The sequence below is a fragment of a genome, unplaced genomic scaffold (genome assembly GCF_019419815.1).
Source record: "Pyrus x bretschneideri cultivar Hongxiangsu unplaced genomic scaffold, Pyrus_bretschneideri_v1 Contig13, whole genome shotgun sequence".
In the NCBI taxonomy this organism is placed as follows: domain Eukaryota; kingdom Viridiplantae; phylum Streptophyta; class Magnoliopsida; order Rosales; family Rosaceae; genus Pyrus; species Pyrus x bretschneideri.
The window spans coordinates 7,798,320-7,812,137 of NW_025999424.1; the positions used below are offsets into that span (position 1 = coordinate 7,798,320).

The following is a 13,818-nucleotide window of genomic DNA, read 5'->3' on the forward strand; positions in this document are numbered from 1 at the left end:
GTTACGCGATGCCTACTGTAGGGAATTGAGGATATACATCCCGCTACAAGATAGATTTTCACCAAAACAAGGATGTTCGTGACTTGGCACATTAAATTCCGAAGGTGGTCCATAAGGTAAGCCAAGACAAATCAAGTATTTTGGGTGGCACTGATTATTTTGTCACATGATTTATGGGGAAACAATGACATTGAAACTACCAGATTGGGGAAATCAGAGAATTTGTTAGTGAACAAGAAAGCAGTCACGGCACTTCGTCTAACCCTCTACTTTTTGCTCTGCTTCTCATCTTCTACTTTGTTCTTCCAAAGCTTTCTGTAAATTGGGAAAATGGAGCAGAAAATTGTGCACACCACTGGCCCGACGTTACAAAACATAAGGTACTTTATCATTTTTTTTTTCCTCAACAAGCGGGATGATTCAAAAATATTTACGTGTTTGAACATATATATGGATATAAAATTTGTCAATCTACGTGACGAAAGCTAGAAAAATACTGTAGAGTAGAAACCATACAGTAAAATGAAAGAAACTAGCAAGGGGTTTTCTTTTAGGTACTTTCATGCAACAAAGGTGCTATTGTTTGAAAAATTATAATGCATGACAGAGCGTGATTAACCTGAGATGCTGTCACGATACCATTTTGCGTGGATTTTAGGCTTAAAACCTACGAATGATCTAATTTGCATATTAATAAATGGAAAGAATTATACACGTACATGCAAAAGAACATAAAATACCACCGAGTAGCACAATCAGTACATTGATATACATGATGCATCATTGGGCAATTACTTAGTCCTAGCCTTCTAGGGCAACTTTGAAATTCAAGGAAGGTGCATTCGGATCTATGTGCAGGACCATCATAGATTGTGAATCCAACAACACAAGTTGTACAGGGATCCATAGCAGTTGGAGTTCTTAAAATAGCAAGCTGCCCCAAGCAGCGATGAAAGCAAAGCCACCGAAAGGGGCCAACGTAGAGTACTTTCTATCCTCGAGTAATGCCACAGTATAACACCTGCAAAAATCACGTCATTTCAACCAGCATTAACCTCTAAGAATGTGAATACAGTGTAAGAACTTCCATGAATATTGTTTCCTTAGAGAAAACAGCTGGAAAAGGTCCCCCAGAATGATGCATAGACTCCGTACTCAAGGCAATAGCCTCAATGTGCAGTTTGCCAAATGCCAAGCCTTAAGAACCTAGCAAACAAGGATTTGTGGAGTCCAGAAGCGAAATATCGACACCCTACAGATTGTTAGAATTGCAATATGCATGTACCGTAACTGTGCCAATTAACAGTTTAATACATTTATCCGTCTAGAACCCCTGTAACTCATAGGGTATAGGTTATGCCATACCGACAAACTAAAATGATTCGAACTCTTACGTAAATCATACAAAAAGGGCAACTTCATTGGAAGTGATATTAACCATAGGCTAGTTCTGTGATCTCAATTGCATCCTAACAAATAACAATGTAAGTGCTCTTACTAAAAAATTCAGATTCAACTACCTTCATTTTGCAAGGAAACTCAAATCGTTAAGGGATCTTTTAACATGAAAACAAATTAAACCATGTAATTGAACAAAAAAGAAAGTGCAGAAGAATGACACTTACGTCCCGGAGAATGCGAGTATTCCAGTAGTCAAAAGGCCTCCAAACTGCAAAAAGAAGAAGATGAAATTAGCATATGTACTCACATACAAATTTGCAGACGAGTAACTGATTAACAAACATCACATAACACGAAGTTGAGCAAACATCACACATGCCCAAATGTCACGATTCAGACCTTCAGATCACGGTTTGAATTCAACGCAATGTAAGTTGATAAAGATCTAAACATTTTAACTCACAATGGTGGGGTTCTTGGTGATAGGGGCAGCAAGAAGAGCTGCCGTGTGAACCAGATGGTAGAGAGAAGCTGTGTGCCAAACCTACCCATAATTTGCAACGTAATTAAATCCCAGAAAACTTAAAACTTTCAGATAAACCATGAAAAATATGAGATAAAATCAAATGGGCAAAGATTAAAAATTAAAACAGATGATGAACCTCTTTGTAAGTTGGGTTTTTGGGTTTGAAGCCATGGGCGCCATATGTACCCAACCCAAGAGCTGCCATTCCTGTTTTCCAATCAAATTCACGAATTGGGTTTTATCAGATTTGAATAATTTGATAAAAGGAGACTGATCTGATACAAATTTATACATACATATATACATGCAGTTACATACGCGATTTCACAGTGACTGTAATTCCAGAAAAAAATTACAAGGGTAGATACCAGAGAGGGCGGCTACTTTGTGCCACACTTGAGGATCCATTGTTGGGTTTGATTCTTCTTCTGTTGCTGGCTTCTCTTTCAGTGCCTCTCACTCACTTTCAGGCGGTGGTTGTGGAAAGAGGTGGACTTGTTAGTCTAGAGGAGTGGAATAGAATACCGAAGTTCCCAACCCGAACCGAAAATAACCTGAAGCCGAACCGAAAATGTCCCGAACCATTCGATGCCCGATCCCAAAAAGTTCGGTGCAGGATTTGGGATCCCATATCCTTTTGGTTGGTAATTCTGAACCGAACCGATTAATATTTTAATATGATTTTATATATAGCTGAATTAACAATAGTTATTAGATTAGGTTGACATTGAATCTTAACATTCGTAACCACATTAAGCGGCCTAGTAGTAAGGGTGCATATTGCTACTCTCCAATAAATAAATAAATGCGAGAGGTTTTGGGTTCGATGCTCCAAGCTAGTGAGTCTGCTTGACTGTGACTGTGGCCACAGGTAAGGTGAAATTCCCCATAGCATCTTTGTGCCCAGAAAGGATGGATAAGCATGACATGCCATCAGTTATCCTCCTTTTTCAAATAAAAAAAAATCTCACTCACCTCACTTCCTCACAGACCCCTCATACTCGTAGCTCTCTCTCAACCTTCGAAGACAAGGCCAACAACCTCTACTCCCTCCAAAACCCCCAACCCTCCTCATCTCCTTCTAGTGCCTAATCGTCGCCAAGAGATGGTACGTCGTGGCCAAGTTGCTTACTTCTCACCAAATCGTCCCTTAGAGGTTCCTGATTCTAGATTCGGTTCAGACCCTGAACTTCCACAACAAACTCTCAAGGGACAAGGATAGGTTCGGTCTTTGGATTTTGGTTCGGGGTCCTAACCCAAACCAACCCTAGAGTCTATGTCTCAAAACACAGTCGTTTTCAATTCTTTTTTTTCTTTTTTTTGATAGTTGTGAAATTGGGATCAGGATCTTGTCCAAATTCTTTGCATGCAGACTATTCGGATCAAATAATCTCAGTCGGATCAAATAACCCTCCCACACCCTCCCCCATCGACGACGACAATCGTGGCTGTGAAAATGGTGGAGTAGGGTGGACTCTGAGAAAATGGTGGAGATGAAGACGTGAAAATGAGAGATAAGAAGAAGAGTGATATCAGCCGCGTGATTCTATGTGAACGATTGAGATTATTTGATCTCGGGCATCTAACCACTGAATCATCCACCGTTCGGCAGGTGAGGGGGTCTTGCGGCGGAGGAGGTGAATGACTAGGCTGGCCGAAGGGATCCGTGTAGGGATTCTGCGATAGAGCATTGAGTTGCAAGAGCTTGAAGTGGTGGATGATTCAATGGTTATAAATTATTAAGTGGAGGTGAAATAGAGAAAGAAGGTGAGATCTCATCGGGGAGGGTGTGGGAGGGTTACCATTGCTTTATTCACTGTTTGGAGTGAGCAAATGGAAAGCAAACTTACCCAATTGATTACCAAGACCTTAGTGCGTCTCTGCCATGAACTCGATGTGGGTTGTAAGCATTGTAACTCGAGAAGAAGCAGAGCAAACTTGAACTTGGACTCCATAGCTAAAAAGCTGAAAATGGTGGAGATGCAAATATAATGAAGGCGAGAGAAGAGGTGGAGTCATCTCAGTTAGCAAGAATTCAGATTAAAAGTAAAAATTGCCCAATTAAATAACTGTTGATTTCCCAATCTGTCCTGAATAAGGTGTTACAACTCTCCTGGACAAGTCACAAGACAACTATGAGCGTAATCATGTAAAACAAATCAGTCATTAGACTCTGAAACTGTTGTCACAAGTTTTTACTGGGTAAACATAGCACCCCTAAAATCATTTGAGGTTTATGTTGCTCTGGCCACTTGCCAATGGGTGACATATTTGTACAGTTAAAACCTACATTTTGTCTGAAGAATGCTACAACTAACAACTCCCGAGTAACTCCTGCTTCCCTGGTTTTAGCATGTTTTGCTTAAGCTTCGGTTTCCACCGCAGCGTGAAGAAGCTCGTCAGGGGTTGCAGCTGGATCAAGATCCCAGCACTTACCGGGCAGGTTACTCTCTTCTCCCTTGAGTAACCACGATGGCACCTGGTGCGAGAAGCGTAGCATCTCTCTTTTTGGAATCCATTGGATGGCCGCTTTGTCCGTATTGCTTTGGTATACTGTCTTGAATCCAGCCAGTTTCACAAGGGGGGATACACAGACACCAAGATCTTCGGAGTAATCATCAAGAACTTCCACCATTATGTACTGGTGCCTCACTTCAGCTGCAGTTGATCTGTCCCAATTTTTTGACCAGTTTCGATACATAGCCCAAATGTCTCCGCTTCTGGGGTATATCCGAACACAGCCTCCTCTGGCTGCTTTCTCCCGGCTCAAAACATGAGAGAAAATGTTAACATGCTCAATGACATCAAGATTCCGTGCCCTAAAATTTCCACAGGATTTGGTAAACCCACAATCTAGCCAGTTCACGGACCCGAATTCACTATCAGTTTTAGAGCCCAAGTAAGTAATGACTAACTTGAATGGTTTTACCGAAACCACTTCACGAATCAGACAGTACAGGCGAGGCATACCATCTTCTTCATCATACAAAGCCCAAATTTGCTTTGGCTTGAAGATTCCTCTGACCTATCTTTATCAAAATCATGGAAGTCAGGGTCGGGGACAGTTATGCAGAGAGGCTCAGTATTCTTTATCTCTAATTTCTGTGCTTGTGCAACTTCTGGTTGACGCACTTCAGCCTCTCTTTTTGTGTTCTTTACAGCAGCTGCTGCTTCTGATGCCAACTTAAACTCGGCCAATTTCTTCAAAATTTCGGTTCTTGCCTTTTCAAGCAACAACTTCTTCGTATCAAAAGCCGGTGCCATGGAGCAACGTCTAGTTGGAAGTTCCCCTGCACTAAGAATTTTCTGATCACTTCCAATACTCCCATTTCCATTGGCTAGTTTTGCTTCTAAAGCAGATTTTGATACTTTTTCATCGAGCCCATTTCTAAAACTTGCTCCCACAGTAAGTTTCCTTCTCTTATCCCGTCCATTGCTCTTAGATTCAGGTGGCTGATTACAGCTAGCAGGCACGGTCAGATCCACTTTAGCCACAACATTTGTAACAGAACGTTTTCCATTCACTCTTGATTTCACCTTCTCTCTAGCTTTCTTAACATTTCCATTTGACTGATAAACAGCATCAGGGGATATAGCCGATGACCCATGAAGAGCTGCAACACCAGCTGAGGTTCCAGAATACGAGTTCCACTGAAACGACATATTTGAAGTATATTCATACCCATGTCCAGAATGAAAACCTGAGACCCCGTTTCCTGGGAAAAAGGTACCATTGCTTGGAACATATGTAACCCCATCAAATCCATGATTCCCGTACCCATTACTAGGCACATAAGGCCAAGGACAAGGAGTATAAGGAAAAGAACCATTTGCTGGGGCTGCCCCAGATTCCACAGCAATGAAAATTCCTCGGCAGTTTTTACATGAAAGTCTTTTGTTCACATACTTACGGAGATACTCATACTGAACCTTGCAAGAAGTGCAGACGGTCCAGAAAGTGTCAAGTCTACTATGAGATACTGATGAACTGGAACAATTGTTGAAACCTTGAACCCCACCAGCGTGAACTGAAGACAAATTGGGCTGATTACCTGTAGCTGCCAATTGTTTGTTTCTCTGAAGATCGTACAACCTTCTCTTGGCAGTGTCGGACAACACAGTAACTGCTTCAGAAACAAGTTTGAAAGCCCCATCAGCTCCCACGCATTTGTTCTTATCAGGGTGGAGCAACACAGCCATCTTTTTGTACTGCTTCTTGACTGCATCTTTACTTGCAGAAGGCTTCAGTCCAAGAATTTTATAATGATCCATTTCACTATAATATTTTGCCTCAGAAGCAACATAAACTTCAAACGTGGCTAGCATATGAGATATGCCCTCAAGTTCCGGGTACAGTGATTTAGCTTTTACTGCATAAGCGAGAGCACCTGTAAAATCTTTCTCAAAAAATCGCTTCTCAGCAGTCTCCTTCGCTTTAAGAGCCTCCTCTATGTTAACTTCCATGGAGGAATAGAGATCACTTAAAAACCAAAAATCTCGAAACAGAATCTACGACCACCACACTATGCTAAACTGTAGAAATAGCTGAATTCTCATATGTAACCACATTTTCATTCCTGCAAAAGATAAAGTAAGAATCTTTATGAGTATCAAACGTCAATATTTTTTCTATTAGCACTGTGACTGGCTAAGCCATTCAAATTTCTCTAATTAAGACTTATTAATAACCATAAATGCAGAATCATTTAGGAAAAAATTAATGCAGAAATCATTTACCAAACTAAAACAAAATTCAAGTTCAAATCTCAACCAAGATTTGCGTTCGAATTAAGTTTTTTCATCAATAAAGCTACCGTTTTCGTCTCAAATAAAAAATATCAACCAAGAAGCAATGCCAATCAATTCAACACTAACCCAATTACCAAAACGGCTTATAATTGTCAAGATTTGACCTTTTTTCACAAACAAAAAAATTACGATCCATGTAACATAAATGCAATAAAATCAAGATTAAATTTTCCTTCATTTTCCTCAGTTTTTTCTCGGCAGCCAAACACCCTTAAACCAGGTACCAAAACAGAAGAATCTAGCCCTTCAAACCCACTAACAAGCATGCACATCAGCTCAATTTTCCAAATCCAGCCACAAATTCCACTAAATTACACAGCTTTTCAGACATGCACAGCTATCGAAATCCAAAATCCAGTATATTATTAACCCAGATTAAAAATTCAGCACAAAATCAAAGCAAACAGTAAAAACAATTGACTCACTGAAATTTGAGCTGAATGAAGGTGAAGAAAACCCAGATCGCCACGTGTACTTGGAAGCTCAAGCAAAATCAGGAAAGCTCAGCTAATTGCAAATCTCACCGTATCGAAAGCACAAATCACTAGAGAAACTCATTTTTAATAACCCTAAAGTGCAAAGAAAGTTTACCAAACAGTAAAATTTCTATTTTTTAGGGTTTGTGATGCGAAATCGGGTGTTTGGGTAGGCGGATTTGGGGCTGGGATGGCCGAATGCGGCGATTGACGGCGGGGAATTGGCGATTCCGTCGATATAGGTGCCGGAGATTTGGACAGGATTTATTTTTGGTAATAAAATGGTTTGAATTTTTTTTTTAATTTCGAGTGAGAGTAAACAGTGCGTTAATAGTATTTAATGGTGGGGTTGCTATTTTGCGCTGCCGTGCGTTATGGGCGTTACTTTTTTCCGTTGGATTTGAGGAGTGTTTGGTAGTGGGCAGAAGAAGTAGACCTTGGATTAAGCTAATTGTTTAATCAACTTATTTGGCTGAGATTTGGTAATGGCTTCATTTGATTACAATCCCTAATAAATGATTTTGCATGACAAGAATAATTTTTCCACCCAAGCAGTTTTATTTTCCGCAGACCCATCTCAATTTTCGATCATTGAATTATGATTGAAGAAAGTCAACGGTTAAAAATTAATAAGAGTGTGTAAAAAGTAAAATAAATGTGTGAATAACATTATTCCTATGAAAATTGTGTAAAGTTGTTGATATTCGTCATTGTATGTGTAGTACTAAATAACCAAAAAATCTCAAAATTTTGAATTTTAACTACTATGTTAATCAAGTGTTAGAACGTATATACATTTTACCACATTGACAAAAAATAATGATACCTATGTACCTTGGGGCATATTCGACTTCCATCTATTTACCTCCTAACAACTAACAATTTAACCACATTCTCTAATTGATGCTTCAATCCATAGTCGGTGGTGATATAGATCAAATATATTCGGTTGGCGTATGTTGTTTAGCTTCGCCTTGGTGGTTTTTGTCAAAATTACTTTCAACCTCAATCATAGAATACCAAGTATTGTTATGACGCTAACAACATTGTTTACTTACATGGAACGAGATATTTGTATTATTTTGGTTCTTTACTTCCTTGCATTTTAAACAAATGTGTGTTACACAGTAAAATCTGTTATCAAATACTTACAATCAAGAATCGTATCAATTCTTAACCATTCAGTTCTCTCTCTTCCTAATTTATGACTTCTCTAATTCCACAAAAAAAAAAAAATAAAAAGAAGCCATGAATATTTGTTGAGGACCTTTTAATCAAGCAGAACTTGGGCTTTAAGATGCTTAACTCCTCTAGTTCGTTTTCGGCCTCAGGCCCTGAGATACCTTAAAAGAAAAGCGTGTCTTAGGAGATATTCCAGATAATTCAAGAACTCTTATTAACAAGAATTGAATAATTATAACAACAAATTATAATTTACTTGAGTGATGCGTGGCTGTGGGAGTTGAAAGCCCACTAATTGATGTGAGAGAGATATTGTTGATGGTTGCTGGTTTTGAAGTGGCTAATTAGGGTTTCTAATGGAGGGTAATGTAAAGGGTAAGGGAGGCTTATGACAAAGGTCAGAAGAAAGAAATGCTAAATCTCATGATTTAGGGTTTTCCAGCACTTTAAGATTGCTTGCTCTGCTTGGTTCATCCCCCCATTTAAGCGTGCTGAAGGCTTCAATTTATAAACGGGGGAATTCCTCAAAATCCTAATTGGACAATACCTTGGTTTTCTCTGTTCTTCTTGTTTTGTTAAAGTCTTCCCTTTTCTTGCTACTTAGTACTAATGATATGGTGGTATTCCTCTTTCACTTGTGAGTGAGAGGTCTTATGTTCGAATCTTGTAGATAACGAACTCAATACCAAGTTAGGTTGTCTATTGTGTGACTTAGCCGAACTCCCCTCCTCCTAGAAGTAGTCCATGAGTTTGTTCACCATCAATTATTTTGGTTATTTGTGAAAAATTGTGTTAAGTAAGGACTAAAATGGCAAAAATACCCTCAATTTAGTAAATCATTAGCTAAAATGATTTGACAAAAAATTTTGGCATTTTATCCTTCTTTAATTGAGATTTTTCATTGAGACCAAAATGATTAATGGTGAACAAATTCATGGATCATTTCTATCGATTTCAAATCTCAAAAACCAAAAAAGAATTCTGATAATTTCAAAGGACAATTTTGATTGATTTATTTTTTTTTCACTCTACGCATGAATTTAGCTTCGTTTGCTATGAATATATAATGATTGAGCTAATCGGGCTTGTAAGCGAAATTTTTTTGGAACCTAACGACATTTAGTTTATTGTAATTACTTTGGGTGTATTGAAAAGGAGAAATGCCTAACCACATTCCATTGTTGGAGTTTCATTTGTCATCGATAGCATCCACAGCTATCACATATCAGGTTTTTTTTTCTTTTAGACTAGCTAACACATATCATGTTAGTTAGCATATCAAGTAGCTCTTTGTAACGTTGACGTGATAATTCATATATGATTCTTTCTTTACTTGGCTCTTTGGTGAGATCAAAATTTTTGCATCCAAAATTGGTGTGACATATTTATTACACCAGTTGATGTTTGATATGTATTAAATTTATGACAATAAAGTTAAAAAAAAGTTAAGTTTATATATACGCTTTAGATATTAATTTGAACAACATAAAAATCACACTCATCTTGAATGCAGAAAATTTCATCTCCTAATTATATTTGGTCAAGATTGTTTTAAAGAATAGTGTTACTAATTCATATTTGCTGAACCCTTTTGTGGATGTGACATATACTACTTCAACATCCATACCTTTGGGTCAAAATTGGAATTCTACTACAAATAAGAATAATTTTGACTCACTCTCTCTCTCTTGGGTTACCTTAATATGGTAAAAATGTAAAAATTCAATAGTGAATTATTGAAAATGAGTTAATACGCATGAATTGAGTAGAGGTCTTGACTGTAATTCCACAATAGTAGTTACCAATATTCTAGATCAAAATTGCAAATCACTTTTTATCACAGTGGTAGAAATATGTTGAAGTTTTGCATAATAACGTAATTTTGAACACCATCAATTACTAATAATCTAATACCTAATTTAATAAAGTCATTACAAAAAAAATAAAAAATAAATAAAAAAAGATTATCCTAAAGCAAAATTTATTTATACTACGGATGGGACTACACCACACCACAGTTTGTCAGGTGCTTTTTTCTTTTTCCTTTTTTTTTAATTGATATTTATTCTTCTTCTTTTGCCCATAAATTTTGTCTGGTATTAAATTGAAATCTTTTAGGACAGGATACCCAACCTTTCAAAATGATATATTCTATCTTCTACCTACCCACCACCGAAGCGGATCTCTTTCCACCAAGTCAATCAAGATCACAAATTCGGACTTTTGAAATTTGATTCAACGATTACAAACAGAAGTCCACTTTAAAAGTGATAATAACTTTAACTATTGGATCAAATTTTAAAGGTCTGGATTTGTGCCCTTGGTGAACTTGATGGAAGAAATCCATAGAAGATCCCTTTTCCACCACTAGAAAGAGATCCTCTCCAAATCTCTTACTCCAAAGCTCACAGATTAAGTAATTTGGACCCTTGAAATTTGATCCAACGGCTAAAAATTATTATAACTTTTAAAAGTTTTTACTAACTTCTCTATTTTTTGCCGTTTGATCAAATTTCAAGGGCCAGATTACTTGATCTGTGGGCTTTGGCTATTCCGACTATTTAACATCGAGAACTATATCTAATATTGAGAAGCACATCAACAGTTTAATGATGTGCCGTGCCCATAAGAGGTATTCTATGATATATTGATAGTAGATTAATCTCTTTTCTTACGTAGCTCTAGTCGCACATGCAGAGGTAGCATACTTTTGCCATTCAGGTCAAATATATAGTACGCCAAAGCAAAACCAATTTCTCCAGAAAATGCGTTCGTAGAAATTCAAACTCGAGTTGAGAATTCCAAACTACTTTGAGATTATCATGTGATTATATGTTTATTAATTACTAGAAGTTTATTAGGTGTAAATTTATAAATGAACAGGTGTAATGATCTTGATGGTACATGTGTCAAGATCCTATAGCTTGTGCTAGTTAGAAGCTTGCTTAGCTGTTAAGATTACTCAGCTATTATAAATAGCAAGAAGGCCAACAATTGTAACTAATCACTACAGAAATGAAAACCAGCTTTTATACTTTCTCTCTCGAAATTTTGCGCTCTTCAATTCCTTAGTTCCTAACCTTTTGCTGCCTAGTTAATAAAGTTTACACAATAGAAAATCTAATATCATTTTATCGATTAACTTGCTGATCATTCGATTTATAGCTTACGCCTTTCTCTACAAACATGACAGTGTTACGATCACACTACTACCAACCCCACATGACTCGCCCATGACTAGCAGATTTAAATGCATTAAGCCATCTAGGGATTTGGAAATGAGGTAGAGGAGGGCTGGTCGGAAATTGGAGTGAGAAGGGTGTTAAAGTAAAGAAAATGAAACACCATGAGTCAATGATCTCATATTTGTTGGACCACCCAGTAGATTAGGCTTGTTCAGTCTCAATCACCCGTTTTGTGGCCCATATCTCACTTTACAACGGACACGGACTCTAAAACAATTGATCAACAATGCCCAATTGCTAATATGCTATTGGGAGAAGAATTGGTTCTTTGTGGCCTACCATGCTAAACATAACGTCCTCTCACAAGCTTGTCTTTTCAAGTCAAAGGGACTTCAGCACTTTCTAGCACGCCGTTGCACAACTAGGGTTTTTGCGATTGTATTGGACGGTTTCGAACTCTAAATATATATTCTTACTTATCGCTCTACTTACTCTTACTACTGTGCTCACTCCAGTGACTTAATATTTGATAAAGTATCATAAATAAAATAAAATAAAGAACAATCGTTTTCATTTGGAGTGTATTTGTTTGGGAATCTGCTTGCCAATAGAAACAAAAGGAAAAGAGGATCCACTATATTTTGGCACTACCCACTTTTTTTGTCTAGACGTGCTTAGGCTCCCAAAGATTCTGAGTCCCAATTTATTTAAAAATAAATCCGAAGCAAATATAACAATTTGTTATAATAAAATTACAAGAAACTTATTATTAAACATAGGAATTAGGTACTGCCGATGCCAAAAATTAAGAAATTAAAAAATAAAATGAAATAAATAAGTTGGTTCTACCTTCTTACCTTTTTCCCCTCCAAAATAATAAATCGTCACAATTATTTAGTAACCCTAGTAGTAAAAATATAAAAAATCATCATTTTTTTAATAAATAAAATCGATATGTATACTACTGTTACTCTCACCGGGACCCACTATAGTCAAAAGTGCTCTAAAGTCAACGAATCACACATTTACGGTGTTGCAGAGGAACATGAGAGAAGATGCGGATGCATCCCCGCCACCACCGCCGCCGAGCCTCCCGCTTCTCTCGTAGTAATCAACGCAGAACAGAGACAGAGAGAGCTGAACCTCGTGCCGAGTCCAGACTCTTCTAACCATGTCCGAGTCGCTGAGTCGACTCAGAACAGGGCGCACGCAGACCATGTAGAGCTTCTTGTAGCCGCCGAGGGCAACGACGACGGGTTTCACGGAGGAAGGAGGGGGAGATGAGACGTGGCGGAAGCATAGATGCTCCCAGACGGAGTCGTTGCGGGCGAAGGTGGACCAGAGGCGGCAGACGCAGGCGGCGACGCCAAGGGAGGGGCCATCCAGGCGTTTGAGGATTTCGACGAGGATGTCAATGTGGTCGTTGATGAAGAACTCGGATCTTTTCTCTTTACTTTCTCGTGATGATGTGTTTTGGTTTTGATCCATGGTGGTTTTTGGTGGTGTTATATGGTGGCGCTAACTTGCTAGGTGATGCAAACTACACTTGCACCAGAGGGTTAGAGAGAGAAATGAGAGAGAGAGAGGAGAATAAGTGATGAGAGACTAAAGGGTTTATATATTTATATAGGCCTGTGCATGAAATGGGTGTAGTTTGTAGCTGTTAAGGGGTTTTGACTTATGCATGAGAGAGAGAGAGAGAGAGAGAGAGAGAGAGAGAGAGAGAGTTTTCTTTTGGTTTTTAGGGTTGAGGTTGTTTGATCAACATATTGTCAATACTGGTCAATATCCATGCATGAGATATTGTAAATTAATACTATCGATGGCATGTAAAAAAAAAAAAAAAATTAGCTAAGCAATAATATTTTGAGTTATCAAATTTGTTCACTAAATAATGTATCAGTATACATATTGATAGTTTACTTACAATACACACATAAATTGGATGAATGTGTTTGGTGTCCCTCCCTAATAGTACTCTTAGCTATATTTTTTGGTTGACGAGAAACTTTAATTAATTAAATAAAAGAAATTAAGTTTAATTAATTAAGAAAAGGAGTTGAAACTTTGGGCTGGAGTGGGAAGGCTGGGGTACGTAGTGTAAATGTCAAGTGTGGGTATCGAGGGAAGAGAGAAGGGGCCAAAGGAAACGTTCCAAGGCACAAATAACTGGAAACAATGCTGACTATTGTTTTTTGGGTTAAGTAGCTAGATTTGTTGTTTGTTGTTTTTGTTGATT

The 13,818-nt window shown here is 38.0% G+C and overlaps 3 protein-coding genes across 3 annotated transcripts; all 3 read right to left on the reverse strand.

The window, feature by feature from the left end:
* Positions 1-716: 716 nt before the first annotated feature.
* LOC103935431 (transmembrane protein 256 homolog) lies at positions 717-2,555 on the reverse strand. The gene is made up of 5 exons (XM_009345202.3): positions 2,296-2,555; positions 2,064-2,134; positions 1,865-1,945; positions 1,626-1,669; positions 717-1,021 (listed from the first exon to the last, which is right to left on the reverse strand). Exons 1-5 carry the CDS (start codon positions 2,333-2,335, stop codon positions 922-924), a joined length of 336 nt encoding a protein of 111 aa, XP_009343477.1. The 5' UTR covers positions 2,336-2,555; the 3' UTR covers positions 717-921.
* A 1,412-nt stretch (positions 2,556-3,967) lies between these two features.
* Positions 3,968-7,588, reverse strand: LOC103935432. The gene is given in 3 exon segments (XM_009345203.3): positions 3,968-4,942; positions 4,945-6,504; positions 7,162-7,588. Coding segments are annotated over 2 exon segments (2,100 nt in total). The 5' UTR covers positions 6,392-6,504; positions 7,162-7,588; the 3' UTR covers positions 3,968-4,289.
* A 4,735-nt stretch (positions 7,589-12,323) lies between these two features.
* Positions 12,324-13,231, reverse strand: LOC103935429 (F-box protein SNE-like). The gene has a single exon (XM_009345195.2). The coding sequence runs from the start codon at positions 13,065-13,067 to the stop codon at positions 12,597-12,599; it is 471 nt and encodes a 156-aa protein (XP_009343470.2). The 5' UTR covers positions 13,068-13,231; the 3' UTR covers positions 12,324-12,596.
* Between the last annotated feature and the right edge of the window lie 587 nt (positions 13,232-13,818).